The sequence below is a fragment of the Carassius carassius genome, chromosome 41, assembly GCF_963082965.1.
Source record: "Carassius carassius chromosome 41, fCarCar2.1, whole genome shotgun sequence".
In the NCBI taxonomy this organism is placed as follows: Eukaryota; Metazoa; Chordata; class Actinopteri; order Cypriniformes; family Cyprinidae; genus Carassius; species Carassius carassius.
Genome location: NC_081795.1, coordinates 20,794,907 through 20,812,680, shown reverse-complemented (window position 1 = coordinate 20,812,680; position 17,774 = coordinate 20,794,907). Strand labels below are relative to the sequence as shown.

The window sequence follows — 17,774 nt, the reverse complement described above, 5'->3', positions numbered from 1 at the left end:
TTGGAGGAGTGGCATCATTGGTTGGAAGGGTCGGGGGTAACTTTTATTGTCTGGACCGACCACAAGAATTTAGAATATATTAGAACTGCCAAAAAACTCAACTCCAGGCATGCTCGGTGGGCACTTTTTCTCATACATTTGGACTTTTCTGTATCGTACCGCCCGGGTTCCAAGAACATCAAACCCGATTCTTTGTCACGCATTTTTGAAAACGGCCTTAGAAGGGGTAAAGCCTCTGCCCAGGTTTTCCACCAAATCGGTTGTTTGTTCCGGAGGGATTGCGGTCCGACGTTATTCAGTGGGGTCATTGCTCCAATGTCGCTTCCAATGTCATCCAGGAGTAAGCCATACTAGATGCTTAGTAAAGCAACGATTTTGGTGGCCAATTATTGTTTGCGACATTCACTGTTTTGTTTTGGCCTGCTCGGTTTGTGCCAGTGGTAAGACGTCTAACCGACCTCCATATGGGTTACTCCAACCGCTGTCTGTCCCTTCGAGACATTGGTCCCACATCGTTTTTTACCACCCTCCCGCCCTCTAAAGGCATGATGGTTGTTTTGACCGTAGTGGACTGTTTCTCGAAGGCGGCACATTTCATTCCCTTGCCCAAATTACCTTCAGCCAAGGAGACAGCGGTTACTGTAATTGATCACGTCTTTTGGTTACATGGCCTCCCGATGGATGTGGTCTCTGACATGAGTTACCAGTTTGTGTCTAAATTTTGGCAAGAATTTAGTAAATTATTGGGAGCTACAGTTAGCCTGTCTTTGGGTTATTATCCCCAGAGCAAGTCAGTCCGAGCGTGCCAACCAAGATTTGGAGAGAATGTTGCGATGTTTGGTCTCCAAGAATCCTTCATCCTGGAGCCAATGACTCTCTATGGTTGAGTACGCACATAACTCATAACCAGTGTCATCCACGGGCCTCTCTCCGTTTGAGTGCAGTATAGGTTACCAGCCACCAGTTTTTCCTAGTCTGGAATTTGAAGTGGCTGTCCCCTCTGCTCATGCTTTTGTCCAGAGGTGCCACCGCACATGTACCAGAGCCCGTGAGACTCTGCTCCAGGTGAGGGCGCGCACTAATGCTAAGGTCGATCGCCACCGGTCAAAGCCTCCCATATATATCGTGGGTCAAAAAGTGTGGCTTTCTAGCAACAACATTCTGCTTCGCTAGGTTTCTAACAAGTTAGCTCCTAAATTTATTGGCCTGTTCCCTGTCACCAAAATTATTAATACGGTGACGGTCCGCCTCAAACTTTCTCCGGCTTACAGGAGGAATCATCCCACCATCCATGTTTCCAAAATTAAACCCGTGTTTTACTCCCATATTAATCTGCCTACCCCGGATCCTCCCCCGCCGCGACTCGTAGATGGGGAACCTACCTATTCGGTAAATCGCATTCTGGACTCAAGACGGAGGGGAGGAGGATTCCAGTACTTGGTGGACTGGGAAGGTTATGGTCCTGAGGAGAGGATGAATACAATCGACAGGTAGGATCGTCAGGGAGCGCCAGGAGGCTTTCCTAGAGGGGAGGGTACTGTCACAGTTGGTAAAACCGTCGTCTCTGTTAATCATTATGTGGGTGGAGTTTTGTGTGTCTCTCGTCAGCACTGATCATTTCATGTGGGCATCTCCATTAATTGTTCATCAGCCACAGCTGCCACTCATTACCTGCTCCATATTTATTGCCCTGTCTTTCGACTTGTGTTTGTCAGATCATTGTTTGAAGCTCCATGTTGTCTGCCTGGTTTCTCGTTCCCATTTGTTCCTGTCTCGTCTCCTCGTTGGATCCTCACCCCTCTGGAAACCCATCCACTCCACTCAACATCGGATCGCTCATCTCAGTTCCTGCATCACGCTCTCCTGCTGCCTCATCTCATCACCACCTCCTGGACACTTGTGAAATCATCTATCTTCATCCCGTTAGTTCTGCTGTTCACCAATGTTCACTTGTGTGCCTCTCATTAAAATACACTATTATTACTTGCAATTGCTTCCTCATCCTCCTTACCGTTACAACTTTTTAATATTACATATCACTTTTTGTATATGTATATTCACCAAGATCGCCTTTAAAGTTGTCCAAATGAAGTTCTTAGCAATGCATATTACTAATCAAAAAATAAGTTTTGATATATTTACAGTAAGAAATTTACAAAATATCTTCATGGTACATGATGTGGTGGGTGTGTCTGCTGCGCACTGCCGACACAGGTAACTTATCCAACATAAAATATAGCCAATTTCTTTATGTGCGTAATTATTCAGAAATTATTCAATATGAACCTATTTATATCAGAAATTGATTTGAATATACAATGAACAATACAGCCTATGTTACTATATTTCTCTATACTGAAATGAAAAGCTTAACTTACCATCTTGATATAAAGCTTCATGTCCGTACTGTATGTAATCAGTTATTTCTCTGAATAAATTATATGTATATTTTTTATGTCCTGATTGAGCAACATCTATTTCAGTCTCTAAGATTGCGCAAATATGTTTACTGTTTCCATTTAAAATGTTTATTTTAAATTAATAATAATTTAACCACCATTTAAATCATTACCTGCTTCAAAATGAATGCTGTTAACGAAATCATTGTTGAAACATTTGCAGTTAGTGCCTACTGTACGAATAAAAACACTTTAACAAAAATTATATTTACAATGAATAAGCGAATAAAGCTATACAGTACAGTATATACAAAGCATAATTCTTTCTTCAGATTTCAGAATGAGCACTTGTCATTTGTTATATATGTTGAGGTCATGTCCATCTGATGTTTATCATGTTCATGATGTTTGCTACTGTAATGAACGTTGCTGTTTAATAAGTAGGGGAAATTCAAAACATTACAAAAATAACATGCCTAGGGTGTTTGTGTTGTGAGAATGTACATACTGCATATACTTCAGATTGAAAAATGCTTACTTGTTAGGTGATGTATCTTCTCATTAAGTTTGTACGATTTCATATTAATTCAATGGATGGGAAGTCTAGAAATTACCATTATGGCGACGCGGCGGCTTCACTTTCGTGATGTCATGAGCAATCCAGTTGTCTGATCAGTGCTTCGAACCCCCAACAGCTCCCCAGGCACCACAGCACATGAGATGGCTGCCCACTGTTCCTGGTGTGTGTTCAAGGTGTGTATGTTCACTACTCACTGCTGTGTGTGTGTCCACAGATGGGTTAAATGCAGAGCACAAATTCTGAATATGGGACACCATACTTGGCTACACGTTATGTCACTTTCATTTTGTAACATAAAAATCAGTTTCAGTTTTGGGGGATTTTTGATTACTTGATATATATATATATATATATATATATATATATATATATATATATATATATATATATATATATATATATATATATATATATATATATATATATTTGCAATTAAGGTCACAATGTTAGTCAAATTTGAACATGTATATTATGTCTGTTATATGTGTATGTCTGTATAAATGTCTTATAAGGCTTTGTTTTGTTGAATGTCTGAATCTGTTTTTCATCTGTTTGTCAAAATAGTTTTAGACTATGCTTTATAGCTGTGTTTTGCAGTGTGTTCATCATCAAACTCCTAAATTAGTTTATTTTTAGTTATTAAAAAGGCATTATTTTATATATATTAATAATAGTGTTTTGTTGATTAAATATTTCAATTTATAGATCTCAATTGGATTTACACACTTAGAAAGCTAAATTTGTTAGTACCGCTCTCTACGTTTTCATACACATTTTCAAATTTTATCTACATCTTCCTTGCAGTATTTTATGCGATATCGCGCATATGGCAGTATGTTTGTGACACAGCCGGTCTTTTTTGTCATAATAGTTCATTACTGCGATTAGGGTGATCAGAGGCAGTTGGACACAGTGTTGCGCAGCTTACTTGCCCTCTCAGCACCCCACAGTTTCTCTTCCTTTGTCGTTTTGTGTTTTGAAGTGTTTGCAGATCTGGGATACTGACTAAAGAAGCGGAAAGTGTAGTGAAGCTGCTGTAAGACTGGAGGACAGAGAGACGCATCTCGGTCCTCCGCTTGGCTACAGAAGATCAACGCGGATAAACGTGCTTGAGGATGGAGGTATGATCTCGTTTTATGTATGTATTCATTTTAGCTTCATGGTCCTTCAATAAAAATCTTTTCAGATTCGACTGCGTATTGAATGAAAAAAACTGCACAAGACATTTATTTTAATAGCGTATATGAATTCATGTAAATGGGACTTCAATGGACCTGATAAGTGAGAAATTTAAATCCAGTGACTCACGTGTTAATACTTAGGTAATAGTTTATAATAACTTTGTAACATACATAACAGTAAATAACAGGAAATAGTAATAAACTACTATAAATAACAACAATAACGTATATGTCTAGAGTTGGAAAATAGTAGTAAAATATAATATTTATTATCATGACTACTCAAATTGCATTTGTGTGCTTTAATGACCTATTAAGCCTTGTTTCAATACGTGTAAATGTAATTTAATTATTTAGTGTAGCCTTTACTGTTTAGTTCTGGATAGTTTAAGGGTTGGTGCTTTTTGAGAAATTTATGAGACCATGACAACAGGCTATATGGTGTTTAGAAAGTGTCTTTTGGTCAGCCCTGCAACTATAATCATTTAACTGTGACCCATATGTCCTCCAAAATATCTGCTCCATAAATCACAATTAGTCCACAGTGGCTGAAGTAAGCTACTGCAGATACACTATAACAGACATGTGCTGGGAAAATCATTACTCAGACTGTTTACCCAAAATGTAAGTTTTAAAGTGAGACAGGAAGAGCCGTCTGCAGAAAATCTTCCTCTGTTGGTAAAGTAAGAGCTTAGATTTTTTTTCTCTCTCTTAACCATAAGCATTAAAGGTCCTCACGTGGCATGTCGTGGTTGGGTTGTTACTTCTGCAAGTGTAATCAGTGAGCATTCAACTCTTTCCTCTGTGTTTATCTTAAGGCAGAGGTATGCTTTTCCACAGAATGTCTGCAGTTAAAAGTTTGTACACAAAAACACAAATCTGAATATAGATTTCTCATCATGATAATAAAAACCTTATCTAATGACTTTTGCTTTTATTTAAAGGACTGAAAGTTTTGTGGACAAATACATGAACATGACATATATACTTTATATATTTAAGGAATACAGGCAGGCAGTTTCAGTAATTCAACAGAATGGAGTCATTTATTCTGATTATACCATACTTACCACACCTCAAGATCTTGTTCAGATGTTTCAAGATATTTGTCTTTTTTTAATTGTTAAAATGATCTTGTGTGTAGAACCAATTTCTTACACATTTTGTTAATTCCAGTTATTGGAAAGAGAGAGAAATTAAGTGAGTGTGAAATAAATATTTGTTTTGCATTATTTTGTTAGTAATTCATAAAATATATTATATAATGTATTTTTTCTACTAATTCATAAATCATTTTACACACACACACACACACACACACACATACAGACACACAGACAGACATACAGTATACAATAGTCCACAAGAGAAATTAATAGTTGAATTTGTAAATAAATAAAAAAATTATAAAATTTCTTTAAAAAAATCAGTTCAAACGCTTACATATGCTTGATTCGTAAAGGGGTCATATGATGTTGCTAAAAATAACATTATTTTGTGTATTTTGTGTAATGAAATGTGTTTATACAGTTTAAGGTTAAAAAAACACATTATTTTCCACATACTGTACATATTGTTTATCCTCTATGCCCCGCTTTTCTGAAATGCGTAGTTTTTTTACAAAGCTCATCGGGCTGAAAAGCGAGGTGTGCTCTGATTGGCCAGCTATCCAGTGTGTTGTAATAAGCCGAATGCCTCAAGTGTGTGACAGAAATTTTACGCCCTTCACTAAACTGTGATGCTATTTCCCGGTTTGAACACCAGTGCCACAAGACAAAAACAATAAAACCAAATAACCAACGAGCCATTTGCTGCATCCAGTGGGGACATATTTACAGGTTATAATGACTAATACTATGTTTTTACACGTTGTGTTGCATCATGCCAAGTAAACAAACAATGTATGCATTTGCGATTGGAGAAACAACAAACAACAAGCGCTATTCTACACCAGCGGTTCTCAATTCCAGTCCTTGCACCACCCCTCCCCCAGCTCTGCATATTTTGCATGTATTTCTTTGTTAACACACCTGATTCGGATAATCAGCTCATTAGAAGTGAGCTCCATGCATGAACGATGTTCCATGTTGACATGGTCCCTACACATTGTTCATTGCCCCCTACTCCCTGAGATTAGATTAGATTAGATTCAATTTTATTATCATTATGCAGAGTACAAGTACAGAGCTAATGAAATACAGTTAGCATCTAACCAGAAGTGCAAGAATATAGTGTTTTATATACATAAAAGTGCAGAGTAAGTGAAGCTATGATGTACAGAATGTACAGTGGAGTTGCTATATACAGTATTGAGCAGAGTATGTACAGAATATAAATAGGAATGCAAATGTAGGGATTGTATGTACATTATGAACAGAGCAATGTAGGATTATATATACATTATGAACAGTAGCAATGTGAGAACAGTGATAATAAATACAGTTGGATGAGTGTGTAAAAGTATTGTTAAACAATGTATTACAGTATATACAGAATAACAGTAGTGCAATGATGTTTTTATAGAAATAGTTTACTGTGCTTTGTACAGTAACAGCTTTAGACAGTTTACAGTAATAGCTAGAACAGTGTGCAGTCTGTGCAAAATATGATTAGTGCAAATGCATGTGTGTAAAGTACTGTGACCAGTGCAGTAAAAGAGCAGATGCAGGTTAGATTGGTGGTGTGGTGTTCAGAAGTGTCACAGCCTCGGGGAAGAAGCTCTTCCTGAGCCTGAGCAGGAGAAATGGGAAATCTGTTTGAGTTTACTTCACTTTCAGGAACATTCATTCACAAATTTGCGCTGTGCAACATTTTCACACATGGACAAGTGTGACATCATATACCTCTGTAAATAAATAAAATTTAAATTCATGTCTCGTACATTTCAGTGCACTTTGAATGGAACATATATGATAGCTTCGAACTGAAATCATGCGAGAATATCCTTAGCAGGGCACTTACGTTCGAATAGAAAAAACGTCTGAAGCGATAAGAGAAACGTGCAGAGCAGGGGTTTTACGAGGACTGGAACTGAGAACCACTGCTCTACACTGCTCAAAACTAGCATTTGAATCATCAGTGGCAAATCCTTTACATATGTAAACGTACTTGCAGTCTGTGAGTCAGAACAGCAGGCATTGTAGTCTTCCTTCCCAGGATCAGGAAACAGTCCTCCATAAAATGTGCTGCACACTAAATATTTGGGTTAAACTGTTCTGAAACAGTAAATACAACTTAACCACTGATTTCTAGTTGTGTCCTCTTTTTGGAAGGCCAAACTAAATATTTTTGGCGCCGGTAGCAACAGCGAGAATCAAAGTTACAACTTCTTTCTTTGCGTGAACATTTGGGCAGCATTATGCAAATCTTCCCTCATCATGACGTAGACAGGCGTGTTAGAACGAGCCATTTATGGATATAATAATTTCTCTTTGGGCTTGAGACTTTGGTCTTTGCAACTTTACAGATATTCTTTAATGCACAAAGAGCTTGTATCACTCCATAGAGAAAGGAAAACTTGAAATCACTTCATATGTGTTACGTTCATGGATTTCTGTTCCCTTATTTGGTCACCTTCCTTTTCTTGTTTTGGTTAATTGATTATTCCAGTTCCCTCATTACCTCCTGTGTGTTTAAATACTCGCTCTGTTCAGTTCTTCCTCGTCCGTGATTGTATATGTCTATGTTAAAGCTGTTATTTGTATGTTAACGAGATATTGTATTGTGAGTGTAGTACATTGTCTGTATTCTCCTTCTCTTGTCAGTAAACTCCTCGTTTGATCCCGATCCTCCTCAAGCTCTTTGTCTTTCATTTAGCATACACACCCCACTTGTAACAGAATCATGGACCAAAATAGTTTATTTAGCTGCGTTTTTTCTTTCTTTTGATTTTTTATTTTCCTCCCTCTCCCGCAATGGCCATTCCAGCAGTCCGTCTCCTATGCCTGGAGCAACTGGACCGTTCGCTGGAGGACCATACCAGGAACTTTCTAGATCTGGCGTGCCTTATCCACTTCCCCGACCGCTCGCTCTCTAACTTCTTCTTCACCGGCCTGAGCGAGCGGTGTAAGGCACGCCTACCAGCGAACGGTCCCCGAGAGGATTTTGCCGCTTTCGTAGAGTGGGTGCTGGAGAAAAATGGATCTTCATGGACCATCTGCACCGTCGAAGAGGATATCTCCAGCCCCACTCCCGACCCAGAGACCAGCCAGCCACCATCACGCCGCACGGAGCCAGAGCCCACCGCAGCCGCAGAGCCCGAGCCATTCACGGACAGGAAGCACGACCTCGAGAGCGCGACTGACCAGGTGTGTGAGCCGGCAACACCGTGCGTCGTGGGAGTCTTAGTGGAGATCGAGGGCGCGGAGGAAAGCCCTGCCCACACTTCCGCGACTGAGGGTGAGCTGTATTCGGTCTCGGGAAATGATATGGAGCAACTATTGGATCTAATGGGCTGGTCTATGGAGGTAATTCCTGAATCCCCTGTTTGTCCGCTGGTTCCGTCCAGCCCTGATCCCCCTGTATACCCTCTCAGTCTCCCACTCCTACCTCCTCCAGTCAGTTCCTCTGCTCCATTTCCGCTGGTTCCGCCCAGCCTTGAATTTTCTGTTTCTCCGCTGGTTCCGCCCAGCCTTGAATTTCCTGTGTCTCCTGTATTCCCTCCCAGCCTCCCTCTCCCACCTCCTCCTAGACCTGCCAGTTCCTCTGCTCCACTTCCGCTGGTTCCGTCCAGCCCTGATCCTCCTGTGTTTCCTCCCATCCTTCCTCTCTCTCCTCCTCCTAGACCAGCCAGTTCCTCAACGTCATCTCTGCTGGTGCCAGTCTGTCCCGCAGCTCACCCTCAGTCCGCGCCATCTGGGCGCGATGGTTCGCCGCTGGACTGTCAGTCTCCAGCTCCGCCTTGGCGTGTTAAGGCCCTGTCTCCACCCCCAGCCTCCGAGCCCTGGACTCCTCCTCGGTCCTTCGACCCAGCAGCTCCGCCTTGGCTCTTAGCTCCCTTGTTTCCACCGTGGCCTGGCATCCCACCTGCTCCACCAGGCTCCCTCGTCCCTCCGGCTCCACCTTGGTCAGTCGTCGACCATCTGCCGCCTCGGGACTCAATTCCTCTGGCTTCACCTCGTCACTCCATCCCTCCGGCTCTGTCAGGCTCCTCCTTTCCCTCTGGTTCCACCTCCATCCTCAGTCACTCCAGCTCTGCAGCAGTCTTCCAGGATCCCACCTCCGCCTTGGTCGCCTGAGCCTTCTGCTCCACCTAAGCCCTCCGGATCCTTCGACGTCACCCTTGCTCTGCGGCTGCTCTGCTCCATCTTGGGCTCCTTACCCACCGGTGCAGTCTCCTCCTGTCAGCCCCCTGGTGTCGTCGGCTCATTCTCCACCATGGCTCCTCCCGCCGTCGACTCAACCTTGGATCTCCGTCCTGGCTGGTCTCTGGAGGACCATCTGGCTCCTCCTGCTCCGGGCTCCTCCCTGGCTCCTCCCTCCATCCACTCTGCCCTGGTTCCATCCTCCTTGCTCCCTCTTCACCTGCTCCTTGCCTGCTCCTCGCCCGCCTCCAGAACCCCCACTCTCCCTCCGCTGGTATTCCTCTTGCGGTGCGAGGACGCACCTTTCCGGGAGGGGGCGAACTGTTACGTTCATGGATTTCTGTTCCCTTATTTGGTCAAATACATGCGCTTTGTATTTCATCAGCACCTGTGACTGTTACCTGGATGATCCACAGCTGTTTTTTTGTGTGTGTGTTTGTTTTGTTTTATGATAGTTGTTCATGAGTCCATTGTTTGTCCTGAACAGTTAAACTGCCTGCTGTTCTTCAGAAAAATCCTTCCGGTCCCACCCAGAAGAATCTTTCAGTATCCACCAATCTTTTGCATATTTGAACCCTTTCCAACAATGACTGTATTATTTTGAGATAGATCTTTTCACTCTGATGACTGGATGGGAAACTGAGGGACATACATGCAACTATTACAAAGGTTCCCCTACAAACCCAACAGGACGTCATCGCCTTTGCTCTCCACACTGCCCTGAATTACGGGATAAAACTGTGAATCACAGTTGCAGCCTCTCTCTCTGCAACTGGACCTTGGACTTTCTTGGTCACAGACTTTAGCACTGGCTTACCACAGGGCGGTGTTCTGAGCCCAATTATTTACTAATTTTTCACCAACGACTGCATACCTGCACATGGCTCTAATTCGATAATCAAGTTTGCAGATGACACCACGGTGTTAGGCTTGATCAGAGGCGATGATAAAACTACAGGGAGGAGGTCTAGCACCTGGCATTATGGTGTGCCATCAGTTATCTCACACTCAACACCAAGAAGACCAAGGAACTGATTGTGGACCCCTGGCGGACTAGGAAAGACCTAACACAACCACACCCATGTGCACTGATGGGGCCGAAGTAGAGTGTTTGTCCAGTTTCAAATTCCTGGGTGTCCATATCTCTTTCCTGGACCCTTAACACATTCACTTTGGTCAAATCTATAAATACAGCAGCAGCTGTTATTATTGTTGCACATTCCTTTGCACATTCTACATCATCATGCCCATTGCACTGAAATGGTCACTGACCGTATGTTTATATATTTACAAATACCTCATTCTGAATAATGCACCTGCTGTGTTTTATACTTCTCATTTGCACCCTACTGTGCTGTATGCACATTATATTAAGGTAGATTTAAATTGCACCTTTTTCTGTATTTCATAGATAACTGCATTGAGCTTGTCTCTGCATTTGTCCCTCAAAAAGGTTTACTGTATATACACACACTTACATTTATATATATATATACACACAGGTGCTGGTCATATAATTAGAATATCATCAAAAAGTTGATTTCACTAATTCTATTCAAAAAGTGAAACTTGTATATTATATTCATTCATTACACACAGACTGTTTATTTATTTTAATTTTGATGATTATAACTGACAACTAAGGAAAATCCCAAATTCAGTTTCTCAGAAAATCTGAATATTACTTAAGACTAATACAAAGAAAGGATTTTTAGAAATCTTGGCCAACTGAAAAGTATGAACATGATAAGTATGAGATACTTATTTGGGGCTCCTTTGGCCTGAATTACTGCAGCAATGCGGTGTGGCATGGAGTCAATCAGTCTGTGGCACTGCTCAGGTGTTAAGAGAGCCCAGGTTGCTCTGATAGTGGCCTTCAGCTCTTCGGCATTGTTGGGTCTGGCATATCATATCTTCCTCTTCACAATACCCCATAGATTTTCTAAGTCCTGTTGGAAAATGAAATCTGCATCTCCATAAAGTTGGTCACCAGCAGGAAGCATGAAGTGCTCTAAAACTTCCTGGTGTACGGCTGCATTGACCTTGGACCTCAGAAAACACTGTGGACCAACACCAGCAGATGACATGGCACCCCAAACCATCACTGACTGTGGAAACTTTACACTGGACCTCAAGCAATGTGGATTGTGTGCTTCTCCTCTCTTCCTCCAGACTCTGGGACCCTGATTTCCAAAGGAAATGCAAAATTGACTTTTATCAGAGAACTGAACTTTGGACCACTCAGCAGCAGTCCAGTCCTTTTTGTCTTTGGCCCAGGCAAGACGCTTCTGAAGCTGTCTGTTGTTCAAGAGTGGCTTGACACAAAGAATGCGACAGCTAAAACCCATTTCTTGCATACGTCTGTGCATAGTGGTTCTTGAAGCACTGACTCCAGCTGCAGTCCACTCTTTGTGAATCTCCCCCACATTTTTTAAGGGTTTTGTTTCACAATCCTCTCCAGGGTGCAGTTATCCCTATTGCTTGTACACTTTTTTTCTACCACATCTTTTCCTTCCATTACATTTTTTTTTTACATTTTTATTCATTTAGCTGACAGTTGCTATATATGTCAGAGGTTGCACGCCTCTGGAGCAACTAGGGATTAAGTGTCTTGCTCAGGGACACATTGGTGTCTCACAGTGGATTCGAACCCGGGTTTCTCACACCAAAGGCATGTTTCTTATCCTCTTCGCTTACACCACCCCTACACCACCCCTCCTTCCCTTCACCTCTCTATTAATGTGCTTGGACACAGAGCTCTGTGAAAAGCCAGCCTCTTTTGCAATGACATTTTGTGTCTTGTCCTTCTTGTGCAAGGTGTCAATGGTCGTCTTTTGGACAACTGTCAAGTCAGCAGTCTTCCCCATGTTTGTTTAGCCTACAGAACTAGACAGAGAGACCATTTAAAGGCCTTTGCAGGTGTTTTGAGTTAATTAGCTGATTAGAGTGTGGCACCAGGTGTCTTCAGTATTGAACCTTTTCACAATATTCTAAATTTCTGTGATACTGAATTTGGGATTTTCCTTAGTTGTCAGTTCTAATCATCAAAATTGAAATAAATAAACATTTGAAATATATCAGTCTGTGTGTATTGAATAAATATAATATACAAGTTTCACTTTTTGAATGGAATTAGCTAAATATTTTTTTTTTGATGATACTCTATTTATATGACCAGCACCTGTATTTCTTATTATTCTTTTTTTTTTCATTTATTAATGCCCTCCAGAAGCAACAGAAGATACGTACATGTATCCCAAGTTCCACAAATTAAGTTCAATTTACCCTGATCTTCAGATTCAATATTTATTTTTGCCTCCAGCTCTTAAGGCAACCCCTTCTGGAGCTTCAGTGAGTGATTGAACCTTTTGTAATATTCGTACACGAGTCCCTCAGTTGTCAGATGGATCTTAAAATGACAAACATGGGGAGTCATGAATAACTATAAAAATAAAAAAACAGCTGTGGATCACCAAGGTAACAACACAGCATTAAGAATCGAGCATATGTAAACTTTAGAACGGGGTTCTATTATTATTTTCTCTATATGTAAATGTATTTTATGTGAAATATCTTAATTCTGGTCAGTACTAAGCAAAACATTATGCATTTTGTATTATCCCTTTTGTTTTGCAGATGTAAGAAAGCAGACTGTACACACTAAATATATAGGCCATTAATAACAGTTTTCTGTTATTAACAGAGGTGGAAATGTCTGCATGTGGATATTACTGAATGTCACCCAGAACACTGTAGCAATCATATAGCAACACACTAGCAACCACCCAGAATAACCCAGGAACTGTTTAACAGAACATAATTACAGCACTCAACAAAATTATTAGTCAAGGTACTTTGTGAAGGTACTTGACTAAACAAAATAATACCTCAGAGGATCTCGGCTTTAGCCTAGAAGTAGCAGTTTTCTGAATTATGAATAAATAGTACATTTGCTTTGGTGCTCAGACCAAAATTGTGAATAATATGTAAAATCTTTAAAGTACAAAGTAAAAATCTCCCTGGGAATTGATATTTATATGTCTATGAAGGTTCCAAATCGATCATCTTTAAGCTTCCATGACAGTTGGAATGCTGCTTAAAGGTGCAGTTACACGTTATATATAATAAATTTGTAAGGAATCTGCATGATCAGGAGTTTTGAGTGAGGGTGAAAAAGTTTCAGACACAGATTTTGCTCATCTTCAAGTTGGGCTTATGAATTCATTGCATTAACCAACAGATATCTGCTTGGTTTGACGTTGACCTTTGTGTGAGCTGTGCTTCATTGAACCTTATTTACCAGTGAAATTTCACTAAAGTGTCACTAATGGGACCGCACCTTAATGAACGTGGCAGCTTTGTGGCTAACAAAGTTTTGAAATGGAACTTATGCGTTTTAACATATTTTTTTTGTATATGTCCTTAAAAACAAACACACAAAAAACAACAACAACAGTATTTTTGTATATGTTTTGTTGAAAGAAATATATATTTTTAATTTTTGCAAATTTAGTTCGTCATCTTTTAGGACTACACAATGCAGAAGGCCTTCAAAAAACAATTTTGAAGTTGTTGATACATAATAAAGAATAAATATCCTGCCCAGCTTATTTTTACTAGTATACAGCTTGTCTTACTGCATTTAGCTTAACTTTTAAACATTGGTATTAATTCCTGGTGCACACCTAGTTTGTCATAATATTTCCTCCTGTCAGGCCTCATAATGTGGTAGTTGTTTCTCCCACTGCTTTTTAGTGAATTTTTTTTTTTTTTTTGTTACATAGAGAACCTTTGTAAAAACACAAGCTGTGTGTTTGTAAAACACATCATGTTTTCCTGGAATGGCTAAGATGGAGACTTACTTCCCTGTTCTCATATTAATGAGTCATGATATGAGCATATTTATTGAGTTTTAGCTGGCATGACCATTCGGCGAGAGAGAATCAGTCCAAATGACAACTTTTTGAAATTTTAATATCTATTATCTTTTCTTAGTTATTTTCCCCCTGTTTTTTAGTTTATGTGTTTAGTATTTCCACTTTTGCCTCATACATAGTGTATATCCTCATGACCCCATATGGGTTTGAACCTTGGCTGAACTCTCAGAGGCATGTGTCCAGAAAGCATGAATTAAAGTAAACTGCATCATGTGTCTACTGATAGTGTTTACTCAAAGACTCTCTTTAATAGAGGCATATTGTAAATGTATCAAGAGGTCAGCTATAAAATTTTACTGCACATGATTAGGGGCACAACAAAAAGTACTGTGGTGTGATAGTATTATATTTACATGGTAGTCAAAGATTTTTCTAACCAGAGTACAGAGTACTTTTCAAACAGGTCTATAATAACTGGATAAAAATGTCCATTAGCATTCATATTTATCTCAATGGAAGTTACTCAGATAGGGCAGGGGCTAACTGGGACATGCTAATTAGCTAAACTCTTAGCTAAACAGTGGTAAAATCACTGTAATACAATTACTGGAGTGGTGTACTGCTGTAATAAATCATAATAATTGACTGTTTACAGTGTAAATTGTAATACATTGTCTGCAGATTTCACAAAACTATAGGCTTTTATTTTATTTATTTTTTTATTTTATTTTTTTGGTATTCTCTTGTGCAATTTATGCAATTCCAAAGGATGATTATATGACAGATGTGTCTGGAGCCATAAATTCAGCTGTCTCTGGGTCAGCTCTGCTGTTGGATCCCCTTGTGACTGTGATTTGGTCACTAATCTTGCCAGTGAGAGAAACATCTGCTGAAATAGTACAGCCCTGTGGGAAAACTAGTGGTTTTTCTTAAAAAATATTGTTTGGTTGGAGGTAAAAGGGGATTTACAGTCTGATACCTTCATTAAGAACTTTGTTCGTTCTTTTGTAAACCGTCTTTGTAGTGGTGCTTTAAAGTATAATAAGTACTTGTGCATTAATCTGAATCTTAAAGATACAGTTAAAAATCTTTATTTGCAGATAATTAGTATTTATTAAGCTAGATTAATAAAGTTTGTGACTGAACTTTGAAGTTGGCTTGAAAAAGCCTTGACTAGAAGTTTAAAGCCTTTTTAAAAGCTTGAAGTTTGAATGGTTAGTTAAATTATACACGTGTAAGCTTGTTTTGATTGCAAGTTTCTAGCATGATTAGCATGTTTTTAACATGTTTTTAGCATGTTTACACTGCAAAAATGCTTTTCAAGCTTGGATTTTTTTTTTGTCTTGTTTACAGCCAATATATATATATAAAGCTTAAAACAAGCAAAATAATTTTCTGTTTGAAATAAGATTATTTTGCTCACCCCATTGTCAGATATTTTTACTTCTTGATTCAAGAATTGTATTAGTTAGAAGATATAGAATAGTATAGAAGTATAGAATGTAGTTATAGAATGTAGTTAGTATGTTTCTAGCAAGATTAACACATTTTTTTCATGACTAGGGTGACCATATTTTATTTTTTCCAAAAAGAAGACAGTGGATGCGGGTGGGGTGGGGCAGGGGGTTGTGGTGTGGTTGGTTGGTGGTTGAAGTAATGCCGAAAGTGCCCAAAGTAACACAATTCCAAATATCAAAACTCAAAATATGTCATTTCCAATACCAAAATACATATTTTATAGTCACTTTTATGCATAGCAATCTTAAACATCCACCACTACCAGTGGCCTCCTTCACAAAATTTAACATCTAGCAAAGTTTTATCATAGGTCGAATCAGGGGCTTAGCTGGGGTTTGCAGGGCCCCGGTGCAGGTTGTACCCATGGGCCCTGTTTGAAATCATGTTAATAGCACACACAAATAAATAGTACAAAGATATAAATTATTATTATTATTATTATTTTAATTTTATAGACATTCAGGTACACCAAATAATCAAATGTAAAATAGCATTGCACAGTCTTCACTGTATAAATTAAATATAGGTTAGGGTAGTTCTTGTTAAAACTAAAAATTATTCAGTCAAGAGCAGTGAGTAATTTTCTTTCTTTTATCTTCTTGGATTAACATAAAGGACACCGACAAAGCCATGGCTGCCGTCAATGTATTCGTCACCACCCTTTTACTAGCTATGGCCCTGGGTAGAATGTAAAGTATTTTGATACAAGCATTTCAGTCAAATTTAATTAATGCTGAATTTTAAACCAACAGGGGAAAATCAACCCATGGCAACAGTTTAAAAGAAGCCTAATTCCATGGGGGGGGGGGGGGGGGGGCGCTGACTTCACTGCATCCAACACTAGCTGCAGGTGTCAGATTTGACTGATCACGGGGGGTGAGAGGAGATATGGCTGACAGATCATGCAGGAGGATATGCTGAAAAATTTGCTGCTCAACAGATCCTGAGCTCATTGACAAATAACTGATCTTCCTTTACACAGAGCACATGTGATCACAAAATCGAAAGTGAACAGGGAGCACTCATTGCAAAGAGATTTAAATACTCTGCATACTGATATTACTGCATACTCCCTGATGTTGTTTCAGGGTTGGCATCATCTGAGGTCCTCTGAGGGGTTTGCATCATCTCTTCTCAGGTGTTCTGGATTCAGACTGAAGCTTGTTTAAATCCTAGTTACAACAGGATTCCAATAGCTGTTGTTCCAACCAAGTGAAATTAAAATTTTTAACCCAAGCTTAAGAATACTAATGTGCATTTGATCAGATATAACTGCAGTACAAGATTATGAGATGCATTATTTAAATGCTTGGCCAAAGAGATGTGTCTTTAATTTATATTTAAACAGAGAGAATGTGTCTGAACCCTGAATGTTATCAGGAAGGCTATTCCAGAATTTGGGAGCAAAATGTGAAAAAGCTCTACCTCTTTTAGTGGACTTTGCTGTTCTAGGTACTACCAAAAGTCCAGACTTTTGTGAACTTTTTGTGTGATGGATTGTAGCGTGGTAGAAGACTAGTTAGGTATGCAGCTAAACCATGAACCGCCTGATAGCTACGTAATGATATTTTTGTAACTGATACGAAACTTAATAGGTAGCCTATGCAGAGACTGTACAATTTGGGTTATATGATCATATTTTCTTGACCTGGTAGATTTTTGACTGTAGAGGAAGTAACAGTACATCCGTCTAGATGTAAATAGTAATCTACGAGGGTCTTGTCTGAAATTAATAGGAGAAAATTATTGGTCATCCAATCTTTTACATTTTTAACACTCTCTGTTAGCTTAGATAATTTAGAAATTTAATCTGGTCTTGTTGAGATATATAGTTTAATATCATCAGCATTACAGTGGAAACTAATTCCGTATTTTCTAATAATATTACCAAGGGGCAACATGTACATTGAAAATAG

At 39.5% G+C, this 17,774-nt stretch overlaps 1 protein-coding gene and 1 long non-coding RNA gene across 2 annotated transcripts in view; one reads left to right on the top strand and one right to left on the bottom strand.

The window, feature by feature from the left end:
* Nucleotides 1-17,774, bottom strand: part of LOC132122955 (uncharacterized) — a 489,820-nt gene that overhangs the window by 318,123 nt on the left and 153,923 nt on the right. The window lies entirely within an intron of this gene.
* Nucleotides 3,701-17,774, top strand: part of LOC132122954 (capZ-interacting protein-like) — a 42,772-nt gene continuing 28,698 nt past the window's right edge. Inside the window, exon 1 of the mRNA XM_059533479.1 lies at nucleotides 3,701-4,100. Coding sequence (XP_059389462.1) covers nucleotides 4,095-4,100 — 6 coding nt within the window. The 5' untranslated portion in view covers nucleotides 3,701-4,094. The remainder of the gene's footprint in view (nucleotides 4,101-17,774) is intronic.